Source organism: Fulmarus glacialis, unplaced genomic scaffold, assembly GCF_000690835.1.
Source record: "Fulmarus glacialis isolate BGI_N327 unplaced genomic scaffold, ASM69083v1 scaffold11548, whole genome shotgun sequence".
Classification (NCBI taxonomy): Eukaryota; Metazoa; Chordata; class Aves; order Procellariiformes; family Procellariidae; genus Fulmarus; species Fulmarus glacialis.
Genome location: NW_009227692.1, coordinates 43,998 through 69,751, shown reverse-complemented (window position 1 = coordinate 69,751; position 25,754 = coordinate 43,998). Strand labels below are relative to the sequence as shown.

General features: G+C 37.1%; 1 protein-coding gene across 1 annotated transcript in view; it reads right to left on the bottom strand.

The window, feature by feature from the left end:
• The window catches only part of LOC104080747 (thrombospondin type-1 domain-containing protein 7A-like), a 67,749-nt gene that overhangs the window by 30,024 nt on the left and 11,971 nt on the right, over window positions 1-25,754 (bottom strand). The window contains exons 3-7 of the mRNA XM_009583248.1: window positions 18,503-18,751; window positions 16,764-16,945; window positions 14,884-14,952; window positions 10,474-10,629; window positions 7,813-8,016 (exon numbers count right to left, since the gene is read on the bottom strand). Of these exons, the coding sequence (XP_009581543.1) occupies window positions 7,813-8,016; window positions 10,474-10,629; window positions 14,884-14,952; window positions 16,764-16,945; window positions 18,503-18,751 (860 nt within the window). The remainder of the gene's footprint in view (window positions 1-7,812; window positions 8,017-10,473; window positions 10,630-14,883; window positions 14,953-16,763; window positions 16,946-18,502; window positions 18,752-25,754) is intronic.

Below are 25,754 nucleotides of genomic sequence, written 5' to 3'. Positions count from 1 at the left end.
CCCCAGCTCTTCACCTCATTGCTTGGTCAGTACCAGTTTCTCCCTCTTGCCGGCCATCCCCTTTTTCACCAAATCCCGGGTACAAATCTATTCCTTTCCCTCTGCAATGGGTCTGTGACTGCATGTAGCTGAAACCCTGCCAAAAGCTGCCTGCACCCCAAAATCTGGAACAGATCACTGGGATCACTGGAGAGACTGGGATCCTCAGTTGTTTGCTCTCATTTAGAGTAATCATTGCAGCTGAGGATGTTTTACTTTCAGTTTGAAGTTTTCTTAAGTGTTCAGTGGAGATGGTGCTTGTGCAGTGCACAGGAGTTACAAGAACTGCAAAATGACACAGATTGCCTTAAGGCTCTTTAAATTGCCACTGGAACAGTCATCTTGTGAAATCAAATATTTCTTGGGAGATAAGAGTGGTTTTACATTAATCAGTACTCAACACAAATTATGATCTGAAAGAAAGGTCAGACAATGAGCTGCTTAAGGCTGGAAGTACTGAGAATAAAATTCCTATTATTTATTCTGGCTCAACGTGACTAGCTAATGAAGATGTTTTAATTGTCACCATTTATCAACACACTAGTTTCACAGCTTTGAAGTTTGATAACATTTATTAAGAAAATTTACCATTAGTGTGCAGGTTGTCAGAAAATATAAATAGCCCTGTGCAACCTTTTTCTCTCAGATGGAAAACTGACTCCCATCAAATCTAATGAGAGGATACTGTCCTAGAACATTTTATCATAAAGATTAATGATTAGTACTGTGTAATATAATCTTCCAAGACAGTGGTATTTAATTTATAAATATGTAACATTATTATTATATATAACATTATTAAATGTAACATTATCTCTTCTGAGTATGTTTTGTAAAAATATTTAAAGTACTTTCTGAGTCTGTTCTAGGGAGTTAACACGACACACAGATCCAAAAACAAAGAAATTCAACACTGGGTTTATAAATCCAGTTTTGTAATCCATCTGTAAGTCTATAAACATCTTTTTTTCTTGTTTCATAACAGCATAATTTGAAGTAACAAATGGAAAGACTGTAAGTGTTAAACTGACCTTCTAAAAAAACAAGTGGAGTCTAATCAGGATTGAGTTCCTGCTTTGCAGGCTGCTATGCAAATCAAAACTCATGCATTAAAATCCCCCTTCCTAATTTACCCACTGCTATTACAAGCAGTTCTTGCAATGTCCTACTTTTCCATCTGGTTGTGATATCAAAAACAAAAGCAGGTTACTAAGAGAGCGTGCGTCATATGAAACATGTAATCGCATTCTCTGTGTTATACTTCAAAAATATTTTTGCTTCCCTCTACAGCAACTTCTACTCCTAGATGTCCAATAAATTTTAAGCACACGAGTACACCTTCTCTGCAAAGATGTTAAAGTACATTTTAAAAGTAAACATGCCAAAACCCAGCAAACTCATCAGTCTAGACAGCCAAATTATGATCTATGACACAAGAAGATTTTGGTAATTAAGTCGGCCCACACATTTTTAACTTAACTATATTCATTATGAACATTAACGTCTCTGCAGACATTGTCCATACCTAGTGCAACTCTGTCTTCAAACATGTATGATAAATTGGAAACAAGGGCTATTGCACTGTCAGAAGTGATAATTGTTTATTGCACTACACAGATGAAGCTCTGGTTTTGTTTTATTCATCCCTTTAATTGAAATCATTTCATCACATTCCAGGCCAACTATAAAAGACACTGACAAAGTAAATGATGTATTTAAGTCATCCCATATAATGAAATCACTTCATGTTATACAAACACTAAAAGCATCCATTCCTATATGGAATTTAATGCGGATATGTCCACCTTCCCAATGTCAAGATGAGAGACAAAAAGGAATTGGTATGACATATTAAATATGACTTTTATTGACAGAAGAATTATCAATTATTAAACATCCTGAGAACTGAAATGGGATAGTTTAAGCAGTACTGTGCATTAATTTTTCCTTATATACTAAATAAAGCAAGTCTTGTTAAAAAGAAATGCCTTAAAAATCCAATGCTCTGAAACATAGTGGCCTGAGAGCATCAATTTTAAGATCCTTTAAAATGACTGTATTTTACCCTCAGTTACAAATTCTTACATATAACAAACATCCAATAAACACATTCAATAGTTTTTATGTAACCAGACAAATCAAAGGAAAGAAAGGATGGGGTTATAAATTTCATATCTTATGTGTTTACAGCGAAGAACAAAGTATACATATTACATTTGATTTAAATGCCTCAGATGGTCGGCCAAAAAGCTGTCAGGCAGAAAAGAACAGTCCCAATCAATTCTGTAATGACATTAGCTAGGAAATTAATATTGGGAAATGATGACTAATGCCCCTATAACCAAGTTCCTGTAAGCATAAAGCAGTATGTGCTGAAAGAAACTGTCGTTAGCTACTGTATTTTTCTACTAATTGAGTGCTGAGCATTGGCCAGATTTTGATCTGGGTTTTCTTGCAGGATTAACTCAATAATTCAATGTAATTTGAATTTGAATCTGGCTCTTCATTCTTTTTAAAGAACTAAGTCATAAAGTGACACAAAGTAGGTATTTTCTTTTTAAATAATCATCAAAATCCAACTAGTCTGATGGTTTCTTCATTCAATGCATATAGCCACATAATGGAAAGGGCAGCAGAAGTAGACTCTTTATACCTGGGTATACCTATAAAGCTTCCATTGATTCTCTTATTGTTTGCCATTATGAAAATGAAGGAAGAGCAGCAGCTACTCATTTAGCATATATTTGATTCAAACCATAAATATACAGAAAGAGCCAATTTTTAAACCAGCCAAAACATTTTAAGTGAAAATAGTTGCACCAGCCAATCTTCAGTTTCTTTCCTGAAGTTTATTCTATATATTTAACTAGATGTCTATTGTAAGAGGATATAAGGCCACAAGCTAAAAATTAAGAAACGCAATATAGATGCTGATCAGGAAGCTATAGAAGAAAATTTAAACTACTAAATTTAAACTACTAATTTAAACTAAATGAAGAAATTTTATAAGCTTTTTTGCAAAGTTAAATTCAGTAAAAGGAATACAATAAGCATTTCAGAAATAAATATTTCTGAGTCTAGAGAAAATAGTAAAGCAATTGAATCCTATAGGATTGTCATATAGCTGAAGGATGTTGACTTCAGCCAGTCACACTAGCTGAGAATAAGCACAGGTAAAGGAAATGTACACTGTTCCACTTTGGACAGTACAGTGTTTGAGCCACCCCTTACAAAGTAGCTAAACTAATCAGTTTGAAATGTTTACATATAAGTATTCTAATAAAACAGACTAGTTTACCTTCTATATCTTTTACTTAACCACCAACACCATTGTTTTGCCCCTCAATATTGCAAACAGGGTACAGCCCACCCGTGTTACATCAGGACATACTGATGTCGCTGGTGGTTTGAATTTGCATTCCAGCCTCAGGAAGACCAGACCTGCGTCACCTGCGTGCGCCCAGGTGCCAGAAGAGAACTCGTGGCACTCAGCTACGTGAACACACATCTCTGCCTAGACAACTTCAGGAACAATTTTGCTACTTCAAAGAGTTGCAGGAATTTGCATATACGCGAAGAGCCTTGCTGTTGCCATGGCTCCCTCTTCTAAGGCTAGTCATCTCTCACAGCTGTGAGGCAGGAGATGGCAATGAGTCCATTCTTTTCCCCTGTGGAGCTAACTGTAACCCAACAATTAGTGAGCTTGAACAAGGTCCGGAAGAAATTTGCCCTTCAAAAGTGAGATCTGTTTTATCCAGAATAACACATGCAGTGGTACAAAGCCCAGTATATTATAAAGGCTGTAAACCAATTTATTATTTACACGTTCCTACAAAATGAGCAAGTAATTTCAGCCTACTGTCTGAGCATCACAAGCACACTACTGACACCACAACCACTGCTAGTACCTGTGCTAAAGCGTTCAGCGCAAAGATAAAAACCTTAAAACCCGTATTGAATGAACCAGAATTTTGTAGGCATTTTCAGCAGTAGTTAATTTTGCAGATTTTTATGTCAGAAATTATTTTGCCCTACTTAACATTATCTGTTACGGAGTGGGGAAGTGGCCAGCTTTCCTACTGTAGACTGAGTCTTTAAATAATACAGAAATATTTTTGAAATGGTATTCTTCATAGGTTGCGATAGCTACAGAGAAATAGAGCAAATTCATCTGTTGTAAAATCACTCTTCTGAACTGCACTGAAAACTTAATAATAGATAATATGTACATACTCGTGTGTGTGCATGCATGCAAGTATGCCTTATATATATTACATATATATAAAAATAGATGAATTACAATTTATTTTTAAAAAAAAGTCATTCTATCATAAGCAAAAGTTAATCTGTAGCATGGAACATTAGCCACAGGTCTCTAATTATTAAAATAATGTATATGATGGAGGAATTCTGATCAGTTTCTGTCCAGTCTTGGAGTTTCCACAACCGAAAGGAGTTTTTTTCACCTAAAGGAGCTCCTTTGTAAAATTTCCTGAAAGACTGACTAAGAATATTTATTTTGAAAAGGTTCTTTCTACAGTAAAAGGCTGAAGTTCCATTTATATAATAAAATACATCAAAGTTCATTATAGCCTCTGCGACGACAACCTGGGGTACTGACTGTCATATTTTTTTCAGCCTGAATGAAAATTCTGATTACTGCAATCCACTGCGGAAAGAGAATGACAATCATAGGCCTCCAGCAACAACACGGGAGGATAATCTATTGTTTGCTGTTGTCTCAAAGATGTAATGACTCTTATCTTTACACCAAATTGAAGAGAGAAGCTCATTCCAATTATATAAAACAATCTCACAAGCACTTCTACTTGATTCTAATTGTGAAGTAAAACACCCAGGTCAAGACATGTTATCCCAACTAATTATGCTTTAAACATATAGAACGATGCAACAGTCCACAGAAAGAGAAGATACTCATCAGTGTTGGGTTTATCTTACGTTAAAGCAGTACATTTACAGTACAATGCCTATTCTGGAAATTACAATGCCAGCCTTTTTCATTTTATAAAGCAGAAGCCAAGGGGAAAACACACTTTTGTTTTAATACACTTAAGTCTCTTTGATCCAACCTCTCCTATCCAGGCACTGATTTAAGATTGGCTAATTAATTCATATGAATGAAAAAAAAAAAAAAGCTCCTGAAGAGACTGAAAAGAGTATTGTTAAGCAAAGACTAATTCAGTTTAAGTAACATGGCAAACTTAGGCGATAATGCTTTCCACACACTGTTTCTCTTCACAGTCGTTTTTACCTGTAAAACTGAACGAAATTCCCTGTGTGCCATTTAGATCAAAATTATAGCAACACATGATTATTATACAAATTAGGTATCCTATTAATTGAACTACAGTCTTTAACTGACAGTCAAGGTAGTCTTCTCCAAGAAGAACTTCTCAAAGAACACTGAATATCACAAATTTCATATGATGATTAATTTAAACCGTGATGTTTAGACAATGGAAGAGTAGTATTCTCCAAACTTTACTGCAAACTATCTTGCAGCTGTGGGGCCTGATGCAAATCTGCCTGATTGCAAGGTGCTGCTCTCCTAGATTTTGCAGAGCAGAATCTGGATTCCCGCAACAAGTGTTTGGTGAAGAAGGGTACCAGGAGTATCCTGTGCCAGGGTAGGAGGCCAGAGTACTAGATGGGAGCTATCTGGGAAGAGGTAGTGGTGTGTGTTTAGAGGAGCATTTAAGAGTTGCCTAAGGATTTTCAGTGGGTTGGTGCTGTGGGAGGTAAAGTAAGGAGATGCTTGAGCAGAGTTAGCTTGGAGGGAGAGACTACCGAGGTTGGTGGGTCCTTACTTCATACTTTGTTTGCTTCATGCCAATCTTTCTCAGGAGAGACCTAAGCAAAAGCCACTTGGTATTACTGGTGAAGGTCACAGAAGATCGTTTACTAAGAGAAGGAAGGGATTTCAAGGAAGAGCTGAGGCAATGCACTACATTACTCTCCATTGCTTTTGCACTCTGTCAAAAGATATTGAACACGTATCTTTGTGGGTGATTGGATCTTTGCAAAACAAACCGTAATTGCAATTTATTTTCTCCTTTCTTTGAAGCTGTGCCCACAACTGTTTAATCTTAAAGACTGACAGGCACATGGCCAAAGCCCGACTTCTCACTCCTTCTGGGACAGATTGTTGATATAGGCAGTGTATAATGCCATACAATTACAGCAATATATAACGCTGTATAATTCAGAAAGACAGAAAGACAAAGATTGATACTGGGAGTAAAAAAGTCTTTCAAGTCAAATTTGGCCAAAACTGAAGCCCATGCAGTGCAAAGAGCAAACCCTATGAGTTTGAAACAGAACAATAGAAAATACCATATATATAAAAGATATCTCAAAGTTTAGTAGCTTGATTGCATGCTCCAAATGTCTTATGGTTACAATAGATTATAGTCAATATAAATATCTATATTACAATTTAGTAAGAAATTAGGCTAATCAGAAGTTAGACATGTGAGCAAATACCACTCCTCAAAACCAAAGGCCAAACTTTAGCCAAACTAGCCAAAATCTAGTAAAGCAAAAAAATACACTTTCTTTTTGTTTTACAGATTTTTTTTTTTGCTATTAAAAAAAAAAAAAGAAAAATTCAGAATTATTTAGGAAACACTTTCATTTATGAAGAAAAAGCCATTTTTCATCTGAAACTGTATACAAACAAAATTTCAAATAGTTTCAGAATTGTTGCCAAGAAATTATTACACTGTGAAGGGAAATTTTTTGAGATAGGGACATAAAATGTAGTAGATTCAATATTGTAACTCTAGGCTAATCTCTTTCTGAGCTGTAAAAATGGTTACCAGTTCTCTTAGGTGTATGCAGAAAAATAAAGCTTACACTCTAAGGTTTTCAGTTTAAGCCCCAAGCCTCAATTATGACCCAAATTCTTCAGCATGAAAGCTCAAGATTTAAATCTCTCTATAATCAGTTCTTATTACTTCTGACCAATTTAATTACAAAGTATTTTGTGCAGCCGTTAAACAATCATTAGAGGTGTCCTCTTACTTAATCTTTTATAGGGAGTTAGAAGGCTCTTACCATAACGACACTGTAGTCAGTACAATTATTTTAATTTATACGCTGCTCTAGACTATAATATTACTAATGAATAAGGAATATTCTCGCAACAGTAATTCATGAATCTTCCATAGATTAAAGTATTTTGTAAGCAGCTTTCAAAATTGGCTTTTATGACTATGTCATGCAAAATCTGTTTTCTCTCACAGAGGATAATTGAATAATAGTGGTATTTTTTTTGACCTTTTGAAGAAGCAAGATAACTTGGACTGTCAAACCAACTCCATAACACACATCAAACCATGCTTTTTAATAAAAACATCATTATTTTTCTTCCAGCTATACTTACTGCAATGCGTCTTACTTTACTCGCACTTTATTTGGTTCTGCACTCAGAGGATCAGCTTTGTTAGCGGGTTTATATCAGGGAATTCAGTCAAGTCATTGCAGGCATGAGTCTGACCTACTGAAAAACAATAACTGTTTTCTATTTACTTTTCTCAGGGTCTCTTCGTGAACTTTTGAAAAACTGTGCTTGATCCTAGAGCAACTAGAGGGCCTATCCTTCCTAACCAATACTAAAGGACTTCTCTCTATTCCAGGCAGCGTGGTCTTAAGGACTGAGAAAGCTAAGAACAACAAAAACGGCTACCCTTTTGGACTACATTTTAGCATCTTCACTCTGGTCGGTGTGGACTGTGGGAAAAAGCGTCTTACCATCACTGTTGACGCAGACGACAACAGGAACCTGCGTTCCAGGGCCACATGTCTTCTCATTGTCGGGAATGCACTCCTCCAGCCCCATGATTTTCCAGTCGTAGCAGGAGGGCTCTTCACAGGGGATGGCTTCCAGCAGGTGAGGGCAGTTTCCCGTTCCTCCTGTAGGCTCATTGGTGATGCGCCGTTTCCTTAGCTTAAAGCCTGAAATATCCATGAAAATACAAAGGGCAGAATAATTCAATTCTAAAATGCGAAGTGAAGAGATTTTTATCTGTCTGCACCTGAGTGAACAGTTCTGCTTCTCTTCTGTGTAAAAGGTACCACACACTCAGTGCAACACTGCATTTTAGATAATTCGGTAGAAGAACTCATTAAAGAAGGAAGAGAGGTAAAACTTAACAAGACCATCAAAAGTTTTGAGCTTATTCAGTAAGCTTTGCCTTAAACCCCTGTTTATCCTAGCCATACAAACTCCAGGAAGGAGACATTTCCTGTGCATCACTCTTGCCAGATCCGTCTCATCTAACAAATCTTGACTAGATTGTTGGGTTGCCATTTCTCAAATATGTTGTTTGGTTTCTTCTTAGGTATCTTCCAACAGGGATGGATTATCAAGTGAAATCAGCTTATAATCACTCCCCTCCCCCCAAAAAATGTAAGGAAAAAAAGACTACATTGCCAGAAAAGGCAAAGCATGGAAATAATCCCAAGAAGCCCTATGAACAAATTTTCAGTAATTAACATCACAATATTCCCTTGCAAGCATTTACAAATTTCCTTAAGACTACCTAAGCTCATTTTAGATCGGAGAAACTGATGGGCCTTTATACACTGTGTCATCTGCCAGGTCAATGTCAGTCTCTAAGAGCAACCCTCTCTCTCACTTTCAGGATGACATGTTGAAAAAGCCAGACTAAATCTGTAGTCAGAACAACCTAACCAAACTGAATGGATTCAGGAAATAGTTTCTCATGTAATAATTTTCTATAGTTTCTGATATATCTGATCAGAATATTTTAACTTTGGCAAAGGTTTGTTTCTTTTCATATCTTCACAGTCTCTTTTGTTTTATCTGAATATTCAGGCAGGTTAGTAATACACAGATATTTTGTATAAAATACTACATATAACTCTTTAATTTCTACCAGGACACAAACTAAACAGAAGAGAGTTTTCAAACACATATGTGCAAGAATTGATTCTTTCTTTGAAGACGAGTCTCAGTTCAATTTTAATAAATATTACTTTAAAAATACATTTCCATGCATCTTTAATTGTTTTTTTCTAAATTGAAGAGGTCAGCCAAATTATGTCCAAATGATTTACTGAGCCTGCCACAAAAGGCTGATATAATTTCAAAAAAAGAACTCCAGTGTCTACTGCAACAAAGGAGGCAAATGATCCACAGTAAAGGCCCATTCCTGAAATATGTAGAGACTTGCTGCTAAAACTGGGAGTGCCTGTACAACTTTTACATCATTCTTTCTGAAGAACTGTCAATGCAATTATAAAATAATATAAAATATAAGAATTTCCAGATAAGAGGAAAACATTGGGAAAGTTCACAAAGAAAAGATCCCTGCTCATGTGTGCAGGAATAGACTTGCATAAAGTACATCCTAATACATTTCCATTGGGCAGGTGTCCAAATCAGTCTCACAAACCTAAACATTACCCCCGAAAATGTAGCAAATCTCTCAGTGATGGAACAGCAACAGAAATAACAGAGTACCTGACAGCTGTATTCAGAGAGACTTAATCCAATAGGCTTACACACTGCATTGCTTTTTCCTTCTTGAATTGATCAAGGTGAGACAGCATTGTAAAACTTGCATTATTGCTGCCCAGACTGAAGTGTAGCTAGCAGTATACCAGGAAGAAGAAACTAAGCTAAGGTGGTAATTACAGTTGCTCCTTCAAGTGGACGTATGTGGCTGCCCTTTCTTAGGAGTGTTTTCAATCAAGGAACCAAGCCTGTATTCTTAACTTTTGTCAGATAATCACACCGCAGCAATGACTAGGCCAGTCGTTCTCATTTACAGCCAGAGACCTACAGACTTCTTACATGAGGTCCTTGTCATAGTATTCTTGCTTTCCTATTTTGATGTCAGGTTACTACAATCTGTTCTGCATAGGAATGAACTGTACAACATGTGAAAATTGAAACCAGCACATGTCATCAGTAAAACAGTGTCACTTATCAACAGCGAATGGTCCCAGCTCTTTGCCAGAGCATGCTTTACGGTTTACTGGTGAATTCTTAAGCTATTACTGAACTGTAAATCCTTGAGTGACTTGGACACTATGCACCTCGAAGGCTGCTTCTGTCCTTCTTTCGAGACAGTGCCAGAATTGTGATTTGAACACATATACAAACTGTATCCCTTTCAGTTTGAGAGGAAGGCTTGAAACTGGAATTGATCTGTAATAACTCAAATTGACCTTGAGAGCCTAGTAAACAGCCTACATTTTTGCCAGCTTTTGTGGAGCAGTAATGCTAAATATAGTCCTAGTTCAATGACCTTTTTTTGATGCTCAGAGGCACTGGATATACCCTTCTTGGTAAAAAATTTAGTATGCTTCCATAGCCAGAGGTGACTAGTGACTTAGGAATATGAAATAATCACCATTAAAAGGCTTAGCTGAATTTTTACATACCCTTCTTGGCCTGAGGGTCATCACAGCTTTCATAGGTGCATGGTCCCCAGGCTGACCACGCCGAGGTCTCACACTCTGTAGGACAGGGGATATGGCACAGCTGGGAGGTGCTGGGAAGAGGTCCCGTACACAGCCTGCGGTCCACCGGCCTCGAGGCTGTCAAAACAAAGTCAACACATTTCTCACGTGTCACTGGTCACGATCCTCAGCTCTAAGTGGACAGAACCATCCTTCATTCAGAAAGGCTGCTATCTCATCATTTTAATCTGATGAAGTGATGGAAGAATGCCTGTCTTGAAAAAATGAAACAGAAGTCAGTTTACTCTCTGCATGAACGGAGCCAAATCTGATTGCGTCAGGAAGACTGTAGATATTGCAGCACCCTCTCGGACCTAGTCCTTTCATTTAATGGATAGATTATGTTATTAAAGCAGTTGTTCACATTGTGCTCTGTGTAAATTGATGCCTTGTTGTCTTATTATGTCTTCACTTAAGAAACTGAACAAAAAGCTGTATAAATCCCTTTGCTCCTATATGATACTATAACTTCAAAAGCCTGGTTAATTAATAATTAGAAAATTATTTTTAAGCTATAACCTGAAACACAGTTAAAATGATGACAAAATTTTGTTTTTTCTTTTACTCTAAAGACCTTCAAGTGCACACTCAGCAATAAGATCTGTGCAGTAGCAGTTTTAGTTCAAGAAAGGCTTTGGTTTAGATACATATATGGTTTGCATATAATATAAATATATATACATAATATATTTAAAATAATTAAAACTCTGCACAAGACAATTGATTTTTTCATTAAAGTATTATTAATCTATAAAGACACATGTGAAGGCAGATTCTTCTGTTCTTTAAGGATCAATAAGCCCTGGAACAGGCCAAAATCACCCTGCTTCTTCCATACTTTACTCTCTTGAATTCCCAGGTTACACAAATAATAGGACAACCCTATAAGGTGCCAGAGCAAGGCACAGAACTCTAAAACAAAATGTACCATTTCATTACAAACAAGATTTTAATTCTCTTTCATAATATAGGACTTGACAAAATATTAAGCAGAGAATTAAGCAGAGGATACCTGCTAGAAGGCTAAGTGAAGTCTGCCATATTCATTCACTTTGGTTGATTGAAGAAACATGCAATTTCTTAACTTAAAACACTTTCATCCTACTCCCTCAGCTTTTTTTCACAGGAGTTACCGCATTAATTTTCTGCCTCCGCTACAAATAATCTCTTTTGATGGAAAGAGCTCTCTGATGAAACATATTCTGAAATAAGTTCAGAATATGACAAAATATCCTTCTGAAAGATGAGATCAATAATCACAGATATGATGTTAAAGTAAACATCAGGTTGTTAAAGTATGGTCTCATTTTTAGATATGTGTGTGTCTTTCCATTCAGACTTTCTAAGTAGATGATCTTTCTAGTTACAGAATAAGCATTTAATTCTCACTTTTTAAGGGGAAAAGGGAATGAAAAATCGTCACCCTATTCTGGTTTCCCACGTTGCCTCCTTTGGCAAGGTTTTACACTGTGTTGCTCCACATAATGAAGGCATGAAGATGGCAGATAGTCATTCAACCTTACTGCCTCCAGCTCACCAACCTCAACACAAAATAATACAAGAACAAATATTCCAACATTTGCATAATGTTATGTTGGAATTAAATTTTATGACAGAACATTGAATCTTACAAGAAGTTTGACATGCGCACCTAATGTGCATGATAATCAACATAATATGCATATCTTGTGTAGAACATGGATATAAATAAACATAATTTGTCTGTAATTGAATTTGTGTTGAATAGTTTCTAATAAGAAAAGAAAAACAGTAAGTAATTGCTAATGGTACTTTTTTAACCTTGATTTAATCAGGGAATTGCCCAAGTGAGACAGTTGAAATTAAGGGTCAATTACACCCCTGACACGCAGCCTTGCTTCAGGGAACAAAGTGTTCTGAGGAATGCTGTGCTTCATCTCCAGCCTGCATCAGGATAAAGCACTTACCATCACACTAGTTCATGGGAGGTTACTCAGAAAAATAACAAAGACCTTTCATCAGGAAGCTTTAAATAGCAGATTTTCATATTACAGATGTTCCATATCTCAACCAGTTTTTTTTAAGAGTCTGCCAATAGAAGGTACTACTGTGCTACTGTCACAATCCTTTTGGCTTCAAGCTAAATTTGTGATGGTCCTGAAATTCTAAAATATGAGGAATTGTGACTTTGTTTGGCTTTAAAGAGGCTGACTTAAGTAATATGAATGCTATTCCAACTTTTTTTGAGGTATCTGTCTAGTAAGAATTCTAGGTCTTGTCAGCAAACATTGTTAAATAAACTTATCATGAAAACACCTACTGAAAATATCTGCATTTTCCATCACTTATTAGAGTCCAGGGAAAGAAAGAAGTGCTTTGGGGACAGATAAGTGGTATCAATAAATCTCTCAATATGCCAAAATATTTTTGAAATGCTGTTCTTAGAACATAAGTGATATACAAATGTCTGTTACCAGATATTTTATATATTACTTTTAAAACAAAAGAATTCAACAGTAGGACAGACAAGTTATATACCAGATCATTAAAAAATGTTTTCATCATTGAACACTTGGGGTGTATTTCACCCAGGATCACTCAGAATTCTTTCTTTGAGATGACAGCAAAATAAGAAAACTTAGCCTTGCCTGGGTATCTTATGAACATCTTGCTCCCATTCATTTAAATGGATTTCTTTCAGCATCAGAAAAGTATAAATGAGCTCAGCTTTTGCTGCTTATTTTTTAGCAAAGATGCTTTGAGAAAAGATGATGCTGGATGCAGAAATTTACAGTTTAAAACCTTGTCTTATCTCTGTCCTTTCATACCCTTTTGTAACAGCAATAAAGATTGTTCTTTATTCCTTGGCAGTGATGCTGAATGCTGATTAGACTGTGTGTAATACTACAAGCTCTGTGTGGAATTTGACCAAATTTGGGGCCAAAAATGGAAGGAAAAGTGAACACATTTTGATAATCTCTCTCTCTCCTTCAGTTTAACTAAAAAATTAGACTCAATTTTGAATGAGTTTCAGGTTTGGAGTAGTGACCTAAAAGCTAAAATGAGATTCAATCACTCTGTCCTCAAATCATCTACTATATTAGGAAATTTTAGCTGAATACATTTTATATGCTGGTAGAACACCTCCCCGAATGACTACATTTTAAAAAGAACTGAAAAGAAAAAACACAATTCTGTTCTTAAGCATTTGCTACATTTATCGAGGTCTCAACCTCACCATTCTTCTCCAGGAACCCTCAACAGAGTACTGCCCAGTAAAAACCAGGCTGGCAAAGAGAGCGAATTTATATGTGGCTGCATCAGCATAAGCAGACACAACTTTATATTCCTCCTTCTGGTCATTTGTCGCACTGGTTTCACAGCAAACAACAGAAGGAAATTTCTCCAACTAAAGTGCTCTCACTCAGAAAAAGCAAGAAAAACCCAAGTCCAAAACACATTATGACCAACAATGAAAGAATACATACTCTTCCCCCATTTTCTACAATGCTGAATGCTGCCATCAAAAGACAGCACATAATTCAGGACTTGATCCTCTAAGCAACTGCACAACTCCATGCAAGTAAGCAGTTCCGCTGTGTTTAACAGGGCAACAAATGCGTGTTTGCAGATGTAGAATAAATTTATGCCCATAAAAGAACTTTCCTCCCATCCTCATTCTACATCGAGGGCTTTAAAGGTACTTGGAAAAAGATGACACAATCTACCTCATAGGCTTACCGTGAGAGAAACTTCATGGCTAAACCAGTTAAATAGGTGAACAGAGATGAAACAGTTTAAGTTGGTGGCAAGTAAATGGCAGAATTACAGTGGCCTCCAGGAATCTTGATTGTCACCTGCCTAATTACTACACTCAATACTCCCCCTTCTTCCTCGAGTCTAAATTTATGAATTCTGATAGGAGATAATATAGACCTCAATACCATGAGGGATTCTGATGTAGCTAAGTATTAAAAGTTCAAATTTTTACTGGAGCCCTAACTTGGAGTTTTAAATCTACAAAAGGGACTGGAAATAGCAGCTGTGATGAACGCAACGAAGCGCTCAGAATCGAGAGGAAAATAAGTCACCTGCTCAAACGGTTCAGGAGTGGAGCAGGGAACTGTCCCAGCATCCTAGCTGGCTCATGAATGTCATTGGTTTGAGTTCAGGCCTGTCACTTTCAAACTGATCTGAAATTTCCTGAGAATGCACAAATCCGTTAAACTATTTCAGAGCTATATAAACATGTTAATTATACACATACAGCCAACGTAGTTCCCCCGAAAGGGACGTTGCCTCCTTTGCATGCTTTTGATTGAAAGGCCAGGTCAGAGGCCTTAATTTACCTACCTGTTATTTCAAAAGTGATCGATAGCAGAGGTGCAGCACTAGCCTTCGACTTGCTCTGCGACTGACTTTCTGAAATAACAGGGAAACGCCACCGTGAGTATATGAGAACGGAGGTCTTCAAAGCAGCCTTACCGAGACAGCATTCACTACCACCAACAGCAAACTACACTGAAATGAAGGCATTTCCCTACAGCTAAAACTGGCAGGTGTCTCCCCTAGCTTTCCCCCATCCTCAAATTACTCATAGTTTTCAAATGGCATTGTTTGTAGAGGCACTGATTTTATTGTTCGTAGGAGGGCCGGGAGAGCAGCGAATCCAAGATGGGAGGGGAGAGAGAGGGAGGATGAGTGGAGAAGCAGCTCTTCTGAAAATCTGTCCCCTAGTATGGAAACACCCCAGAGCTCCTTTTTAAACTAAGACCCACTTCACCCCTAGTTTGAGTTCTTGAAAAACTGTTCTCATGTTTATGCATCCAAAGACTAGTTACATTTTAATCAGCTTTCCCGGGCCTGCAGAGATTACCTCCTGATGGGCTCCGCGTATTCCTGTCACAGTCTGATAAGGGCAGATTTCACACCCGCCTAAGCCGGCGACACTTCACAGCCTACCAAAATCCTAATCGTCATTCTGAACAGTAAGCTGCCACTGATTTTATTGTTACGTCTCCGTAGCTGGGAGGTTTTACTCCTTTACTCTAAGGCAGGGGCATCTAAACTTTGTTCAGCAGAGGCGATTTAATAAAAGCCCTTGGGTGGAACGTGATTTGCATTAAACGAAGAGGCTTGAAAGCTTCTTCTTTAATAAATAGAGATGTAGGGCCCACGGAGCACACAAGTCACATCACACCCTACTGATCCAAGCAGTCACACTGAAATGGATGTCGGCATTAATATTCCCCACAAACTCTACCTCTACAGCAAGTCTGAGAGCACCTTTAACCCACAGCAGAAACCTCACTAGCCTACAGTTTGGTCAGCTCTGGTCTAAACGTTGTATTACACGTGACTTGTATAATGATGTCGCTTTTCCTGAAGTATGTGGCTGTATTTATCTTTTTTTTTTTTAATAATGATGTGTGTTTGTATGAAACAGCTACAGAAGAGGATAAAATTTAATTAACAAGCTAAATACGTTTAGCTTAATTCACTAATTTCTAAATCTATAGTGCTGCATTAGTATGCAGAAGTAGACATAACATAAAATACTCAAGTGTTGTTCTTAGTACGTATGTTACCAAACAAATTAAAGATTTTGTCTCCTAAGCTATTCTCTCTTTTCCTAAGAAGCTGAACAAGCTGTAACTGTGTCAGGGAATAATCTCTTCTCTCTTTCAGTTAAGGAAACAAACCCATGAATTTATATTGGCTTGAAGTCCTGAAAGCGACTTAAGAACTTGACCAAATCAATAAAAAAAAAAAAAAAATAAAAAAAAATCGATTCCTTGAGAATGAAATATAGCAATATTTTTACATATTTCTATACTGAGCTTACATGCCAGAATTGACATATTCCATCTGTACATATTCCACAGGTTCATCACCCAGCTGAAGGACACACAGGAAATTTACAGTAGAGGAAGGAACCGAAGCTAGGATTTCTGATCCGCCTTCTCATGCTCTTTCTTAATGAGAGACATCCTTCACATAACATTTTTCAGTAGATATTAAGAAACAGTAATTTGTAGCTAGGAACCAGTATTTGCAGCATAGAGAATGAAATCTCTGCTACTGCAATTAAGTATTTTCATCTGAACTAGAAAATAACAATAACCTGCAAGGTAAGAAGGCTTCATGACTGAAGACAATGGCTGTCAAGGAGCTCTGGAATGCTGAAGTGCTCTGATTTCACACTAATTCAATTGCAAGTGAATCAAATTTACCTTCTTTTTCCTTGAGGGTATTTAAATAGGAGAGGAGATTTTCATTAGCTTGCACGCAGTACATTTCCCGGGTTTGAATGCCACCTCCACACAATGCCGTCTGATTTCCTCGCCTCTTGTCCTGTTGGCTAAGGAGAGGATCGACACGGCATTCTGTCCACTCTGTGGTCCGCCAACCATACCTGGATCAAATTTGGTTAATTGGGTCTCTAGAAATCATAAAGGCATTTTACACAGCATTAAGTTATACGAGCTGAAACACTTTAATAGCTTTATTCATTTTCTAAAAGGCCTGAGCCCCACAATTTCTTGTACACAGAGATGCATTAAGTCTGATATTTTATGTGGGTGGAAACTTTTCCTCTATTATTTCACTTTTGAAATCATTACTTTTTAGGAAGATCTTTTCTGTTCAATTTCTGAAACATACTGCACATATAAATATTTTATTGGAGGGAAGAAAAACTTGATATACAGAGACATATAGTCTGTGTTCAGATAAGCTAACTTTCAAGATTGTGACTCTCGGCATTTGTTTAGAGCTAGACAATTTATATGAACCAAAGCCAAAATATCAAAGAAATGTGCACGCTGAGAAACATAAGAGCCAGAAAAGGAGAGGGAAAACACCACAACAACCCAACCCCCCAAGAACAAACCCAAAAGCCTCTTGTTCATCTTTGATAAGAGAGACAGAAGTTTCCTCTGAATATCAAGGTCAAACTATAATTGTATTTTTTTATTATTACTTCAGAAAAACCTTTCAGTAAGTTCCTTTTTCACTGTCAAGAGAAAGATGGCTCTGCAGTACTGAAGCATCCCTGCTGGGTACTGATGAATGATGAGAAGCTGTGAGCTTTCTAATCAGTGAATGCACAGGAAAGAAGATCTGTGACTCCCAGTTAAAACCCTAATCAGGATTATGAACCGCAAGAAATGCCACAGAATTCTCTACCCAACAAGTACTCCAAGGCTAAATCAAGCGAACGGCTTCCTAATGTGGCTGGAGATGGGGAAAGATGACATTTCAACTCTTAAATGAAAAATATGTGCCACAGCCAAAGATGCTTAATATCAAATGACATTTCTCCAGACCCTCTTCTCAGTCTGATAAAGAAACAGCACAGTTGGGACTTTAATATTAATCTCGATTAGTTGATAAGGATTACAACAATCTCTTGAATTGTAAACTGCTTGCTATCATTTCTCCTAAACTTTGAACAGGGTTAATTTACTTATTGTCACTGTCAGCCTCTCCCACTTTCCATTTGGGTCCTAGTCTTGCCTTTGTTGTGCTGAATACGAGTCTCACTAAAAACGTCTGGTTGCTAAACAGACATTTATCACCTCTTTCCTATGTTCAGCATTTTGTCTGCAAACAGACAAGTACTTCAGAAAACAATGATTTTTAAGATCACTGACAAATTAATACAATTAATTTATTATGGTCTTGACTGAGCCTGCATGTGCACAAATGTTCTCTTTTAAAAGTTAACACTAATGAAAAAATATGTATTTGTTATTTTTCCTGTAGAGGAGGAAGTGATTTCACTATAACAGCAGCTATTTGCAGACTTCAGGCTTTTAAGAAGAGCACTGAATAAGCAAAGGATAAAAAAAATAAAATCAAACCTATTATTTCTTTAATAATGATTTGGTTGATATTCCATCATCAGCCCTGTACGCTAAATTGAAATTTTTCATTTTAGTATAGGGAGAACTGAAATGAACCAACTTACGTAATGCACGGCGCCACACCATCTCCTTGAGAAACACACTGCTCTGTTTCTTCTAATTGCGGGCATTCACTTTCACTGCCGACAGGGAGCTGTTTAATGGTCCGCGATCTTGTACGATTCCCTTTAGGGGTTGTCATGTCAAAGCAGGTTTTGGAACAGGGGGTCCATTCTGACCACTCTGACACCTGGCATTCCTTTGTGATCACACAGGACTGGAATGTAATGGGCAACTTGTCTTGTTTGCAGAAGCTGTAATAAAAGCATTACAATTTTCAGCATACATATTCATAGACAGTCATGAACTCCTACAGAAAAGTGATGTCCATTGCAACACGCAAAGTCAGTAAACATTTGTAAAGCTGTTAAGTTCCAGTCCACACGTATTTGATCCCAAAAAGTCAGACAAAAGGGCTTTTGGTTAAAGTGACTCAAACTAGATACATAAGATTTGCTATAGTTAGAAATCACCAGTATTGTCATATCTGTGATCAAAATTAAAGTATAAATCTTCACACATATACAGAAGTACAAAAGAGGAAATAAATTAATCTTTCACAGCTTATCTTTTATTTTTAGGTATACTCAATTATTTTTCTTGGAACAAAAAGGAAGTGAAGGATCAATAACAGAGATGGCTATACAATGTTTTTGAAGAGAACCAAGTGCTCAGTGTCATCTTCTCCTCATTTCCAGACGACAAATTATTTAGAAATGCAATGTCGAATATATTGAATTCTTGGTCACTAATAATTTGCTTTGTTAACAGCTGGTATATTGCCACAGTGATGCCTCATAGTCTAAAAGGGGAACAATCTCTCCCTTAAAATAGAGCCTTCCCTGCTACAGTGAATCCGTAGCCTTAATTTCCTGTTCCTCATGAAGGCCATCATTTAATTTCCATTCCCCATCTGATTGCTTCATTCACATATTACATAGGTTGTCAGCAAGATTTTCTCCCTCTAAATGCCTCTGCATTTTTAAATGTTATATTCTAACTACAAACTAATGTTTCTACTTTAAAGCTTGATTCACAATAGGAAAATGAGCAATAGAAAAGCTAAACTACAATTAAAGTGATCATAACTTTAACTCCTTAATTATAATTACAACACAAATATATTTATCATGTCTGTTTTGGAATAAAATTCTGGCTCCTGAAGTAGTTAAACAGGCAGGAAAAAGATTTATTGGCACTGCAGATGGCACAATGAAACGCTCTGTTCAGTACCAGTCTTATAAACAACACAACAAAGGCTCATTTTTTTTCCTTTTAATAGAATACAAAATGATACAGAATAATGAATATTTACAACAATTTTGTTGCTATACAAAATTTTGCCCTATCCATTTATCCAACATCGTGTTGAGCTGCTATCAACAAAATTTTGTAATACTAGAACTAGGTATACTTGATGAGTCTAACAAGAGATTTAAAAACACGATAAATGAAAGTACTTCTATACACAAGAGGCAGAGCAATTCTACATCTTGCTAACAGAAGATCCTGGTTGTAGAGACAGACAGTGTCAGCAGTTCAGAAAGAGATTGGATGAATTTGTGGGCAATAGGTCTATACATGGATACTAAAATGACTAGGCAGTGATATACTAGTCACCATCCTAATACATTGACTTTGGATACTGGAGAAATACAAAGGGAATGGACTGCAAAAGGCAGACAGGCCTCATATGCTTGGTCTTTAAATAGCATCTCCCTTTACCACGACTGGAGACACTGCTGGGCTTGACAGACCATAGGGGATTACTCAGTACGAGATTTCTTATGTTCTTATTGTGTGAAAGGTGGGGGTGGTGGGGAAACCCTAACACATGATAGACAACATTTATTCTGCTTAAGGACAGAAACTACACCCTGTTTGGGGTGAAAGAAAGCTTTTGAGAAAACTGTTCTTTAATAATGGACTTTTTTCTCCTTCATGTAGCCCCATCTGGCACAGGACTACAGTACTCTCAAATTCAATATAGCAGTTTCTGTACCTTTGACAAAACATATAGACTCATTTATCCCACAAAGACACACATTTTAATGACTAGAGAAAAGATCTATTCCTTATAGATTCTAACATGGGCAGTATTTGCAAATCCTTCTGGAGAACAGATGACATATCATCACCTCCCAAATTCCTTTCCAATGTGATTCCTTTGAGAGCAGACAAAATCAACCTCTTCACTCATATTGTGACTGGGGCTGAGTTTAATTATAGACACATACTGCCAGGGAACATGCACAAAATTGCCACCACAAAGTAGCTTTGATGCGGAGTGAAGAGATCAATTAATGATGTGTAATACTCCATGGGCTTTGCATCTGTTTCAAAACTTGTTTGGGAGAAGTGTTACATGAGAAAGACTAATATTCATTCACAGAAGTTGTTTCACTAAAGAAATAAATAGTCTTTCTTCACTGAAGCTACCTTCAACCTGCCTGTATCCCTTAACTGTCAGGAACCCTAAAGGTATCCCTGGCTGTGACTGGCTGCAATTCCTGCACAGCTTCATGCAGAGGTTGTTTCCTTCCCTGATAAGGGAAACCTCCACTGCAACACAAAGAGTTCAAGGTCTTTAGGATGATTGATGCATAGGAGAAATGAGACCCTGAGCTGCAATCAAGCTCAAAACTAATGCACTTATCAGTTTTTAAAAACTAATGTGAGACTAAGTTCTTGTAACCAGAATATAAATATTTCTAGGGAGACAAACAAGAGGCAAAGTGAGTTATCCATTTATTTCCTTGCTTGCTTAATAAAACCATGCACCACTTGCAGTATTACGTAAGTACTGACAACTAACGGATATTGTTGTAAGTCACCAGCAAACAATCTTTTTACTGTTATACATGCTGTCATATTATTTTTGTGAGAGGGCAGAGACAGTTACAATTAGCAAAAGAAGTGTCAGGCAAGTAAATTAGTTGCTGTTTGTTCTTTTGACACTTGGTTTTCTTCGAACAAGTTAGAGAAACTGTGAGAGCTAATTGCAAATGGCCATTATCAAGAGTTTTCCTTCATGTTGCAGGCAGCAGGAGAAGATCTGTTGCATTCTAGATCAAATAGGGACAGGGAAGCATCACAAATCTCTCTAAACAAGACCCAGTTAAAACTCTTCAGTTAAGTAAATGATTATGGAAGTGCTTCAATCTCTTTGAAGGTAATAGAGTATCTTCCAGAGCAGATTACAAATCCTTTCCCTCACTGCCACCTTCCCCTGTCCCAAGTCCATATATACCTATTACCTGCAACTAAACTCATCTACACTTAATTTCATGTGGCATCTCTACATATCCCCCTTTCCCAGGAAACTTGGGAACAATGAATTTGATGTTCCAAAGTCCCCTCTCATTTTTCAAAGATGTTTTTTCTTCTTTTTTTACTCTTGACACCTTTAAAATATTTGCAAAAGATTTTCAAAATTTATCTTACCAAGAGAAACAGATGTTTCTCATACCCTTCAGTGCAGATGACTATACATAGACAGACACTCACAATTAAACTTACTAATACTGTATTGTATGAAAATGCTAACTCTGAAAAATACGTGTGCCATTTAAAAAGTTCAGCATATGTAACACATTACTGAGAAGGTTGGTCACATTTCCTTTAAATATCTCATCCAAGAAACTGCATAGATTGATTCTTAATTGAAACCTGGGAATGTCTTCGTTACACAAAATAGTGTATTCTGGGTTTGGTACCTAATGTTACAGATTTGATCTCCATAAATAATTTAAAGCAAAGCTTAATTTCGTGTAAATCGCTCTGCGCTTTCTGATGGATTATGCATCTGATTTAGTCACCCGAAGTTGGATGAATCTTCTCACAGAAGAAAAAGCAAATGGGGAGGTAACAGATCAGAAGATAAAAATAGAGAGTTAACATTCATTTCATGATACCACCCAAACCACTAGAAGTTCTGCATCAAACATCTCCATGTTCTGTGTACTTTCAGTAACATCTAAGCATACACTGTATGTACAGTTAGCCAGTCAAAAAGCACAGGGACTGCACAAATAAGTCCTCACTATCAACCCATACAGTTCTGTCCAGATAATTGCATGGGAAGCTCAAAGAAAAGTACACGAATTGCATTAAAATGCTGTTATACGTCAACAGAGCAGATTGGATACAAGAAGAGGTAGCGTAGGGGTAACATGTAAAGTCTGCAGGAACTTGCTCTCAATCCAGTGAATACATTCAAAGGACAGTGTCCTTAGTGTCTGTCTTTTGGCAGGGAAGAGGACATTATCCAATTTGAAGTAAGGCTGTGGTTTGAGAAAGTACCATTTCAGACAATGGACAGATATAGTGGAGAACTGAATCTTAAGGTATATAAGCACATAGATGACACAGTGGAAAGAGAAGGCAATGCCAAGCAAAACAAAACATCACAGGGGATGCATGAGCCCTATTGCTATTAAGCCAACATCAAATCAATTCCTGATCTCAAAGACTTAGATTAGATAAATGAACTAAAGAAAAAGGCAGTGCTGGTTCAAAGGGCAAAATACAGAACATAATTGCTCCTCAACCTCTTTTGGAGATGTGTGGTCAGGAATTCGTGTCTACTCACGTTCTGTAGCCTCATTTTTGCTCTTACAGCAATAAATAAAAACCAAATATCACTTCGGATAGGAAGGTTTCCCCTGGGGATTTCAAAGTAATTTATGGGATAATTAAGGCTACGGACACATAGAGAATGAAGCTTGGGGCATAAGCCTGGAGCAAATTGCACCATAATACCTGTGTACAAATGAGCAAGCTGTGCAGTTGAAAGCAGTCTCTTCATTGGAAGATAAGCTTTTAAATGTGTGATAAAATTAGATTAGTCAAGAGGTAAATCAATTCTTTCTGAGGTATCCTAAATTTCTACTAGAGAATGAATCATACTTTTACAATTTTTAAAAATCTGGACAACTTGATTTTATATGCCAATGACCTGTTTGAGTGTCCATAATCTCAGTCTCAAAATCTATCTTTTAAGTTGTGTAGAAAAGTCATGGAAGAGACCATTGGAATTTCCTCCTCTACATGCTCAACTAGGAAAAAATTCTTTTTTTTTTGTTTTTATTTTTTCCAATAGATAAAGCTATGCATACTGCATACGTAAAGCCAAATGCATGGTAAGGCATGACCATAGGACTGATCTCTAAATTTATGCAGAATGAATAGGAAAAATAAACAGGTTTTAAGCAAGGCAGTAGGACTCATTTTACTCCATGAGCGATACATAACTTACTTTTACAACTAAGAGATTTTCTAGTTTTGCTGGTGTTTCCCCCACACCATATTGGACTGATAATTAGAAAGAAGATTTAATGAGAAAAGATGAACAGCAGCATGAGAATGGCTGAGTCGTTCTAACTAATAATCCATGCAGTCTGATACCTGCCCTTGGCAGTAGCAAATGGAGAGCAAAAATAGAAAGACAGCAAGTATTTGGTCACACTTTCCCAAGATACCCTCCAGTTTTCCAGCAAACTGTGGCTGAAAGACTACCTGAACACAATTTGTATCTTTGCACTGAAGAGCCCTTTATAGAGTTTTCCTCCATGAATTAATGTAAACCCTTTTTGAACCCAGATAAGATTTTGGCATCTACACTACCTTGGAAACAATAAGTTACACACCTTTTTTACTCACCAGTAACTGTAGATAGCTATTTTTGCTTTAAAATTACTCTGTTAATTTCATTTTCTGGCTTCAGGCCTTGCATATCCACACGCTATTTACTTTCTCTGTAGCATTTGTGAGCTTAGAGACTTCAATAAGCTCTCTCCTTGACTGACTCTTTGTTAGATCCAAGAGTTCTCTTTCACTTAGTCTCATTTTATTTGAACACAGTTACATCCTACAATTACAGATCCTTTCTACTGCATGTGCAACTTTGAGGTGTAAAACTGGCCTGGATTTGAGGACTGTTCAGGATTCATTCTGAGGACACTCCCAAAATACCTGCATATTACTATATCTGGACAATCTATAAGTTAATGGAAATATGAGTCCACATATCCAACGTATTAAAGAGACATCATTCTGAAGATCAGTTTGGTGCTTTTCCCAATACAGCTGCTCTTCATGTTCAAATGTAACAGAGCTCCAATGTGAGGTTTGCAATTTAATTCTAAAATTGTACAGTGGAGAACATGTCCTTTACAATAAGTTCAATTCATTCACCCAGTGCTGATATTTAACAAGAACCTCTATTTACTCTTTTTACTTATAATGTAAAGTAATAGAGCCCAACTGACAAGGTTAATGCAAGCCAAATAGTCTCTTCAATAATTTTTGTCTGCACTATTTTGCCATATTTTCTCTATTCTTTCACCGTTATCAACATTCAGCTTTGGTTTTCTTTAATGAAATTTTCACAGCTATTATTCTTTATTTTCGTTCACTGTACACATTCTCCTGGAATTCTGGTATATTTATTTTTTCTCTAGCTGATTTCCCATTTGATTACATACAGAGATTTCCATTGTTCTGAAATGAATAACATGGCTATGGATCAGGATGAAGACTGATGGCAACATAAACTTTTGGCACTCATGGGAAACAAAAGCCATGGGTTAGAGATGGACCGAAAAGGACTTACGTGGAATTTTACCTGTAAATTGAAAACTGCAATCTTTCAAGCCTGGATCAGTATTTGATGTATAGTGGATTATGTCCACAGGCTCCTTGCTCCTGTGGCTCTAAAGTTCCCTGTAGGAACCTACAGGTCTGCCCAGGCTGCTCCAGTCCTGGCATGGCTGACCAACCCTTAACTCTGGTGTGGAAAGCAGACATACCCATATCTTACCATCCTCACAAGAGCTCAGTGCAGCAGGCATTATTAAGAGACACTCAACAGACATCTACATTGTCAGACACCACACAAAAAAACTAGGAAGAAATGGTGTTCTTCCTCCCCTTGCTTCTCTCATACTATATAGTATCACAGGGATTAGATATCACGTGCCCTTCGTGACCAGGAAGGGCTGTGTGGTCAGAACCCGCTCTGTCTGCTGAGGGGTTCAACCCCAGCACCTTTGGGAAAGGAACTTTATCATTCTTTTTGAAGAAGGCTACTCCATTTTTCAGCAAAAAATACAAGCCATGCTTGTATTCCAAAGCAAAACCCCAACAACATAATATAATTATGTTTTGAACACCCAAGATTGAATGAATGAATTAAAAACTTGAGAGAAGTGAAGAAGACATAACCAAAAACTAGGCTAACTGCCTGGAAGAAACCCA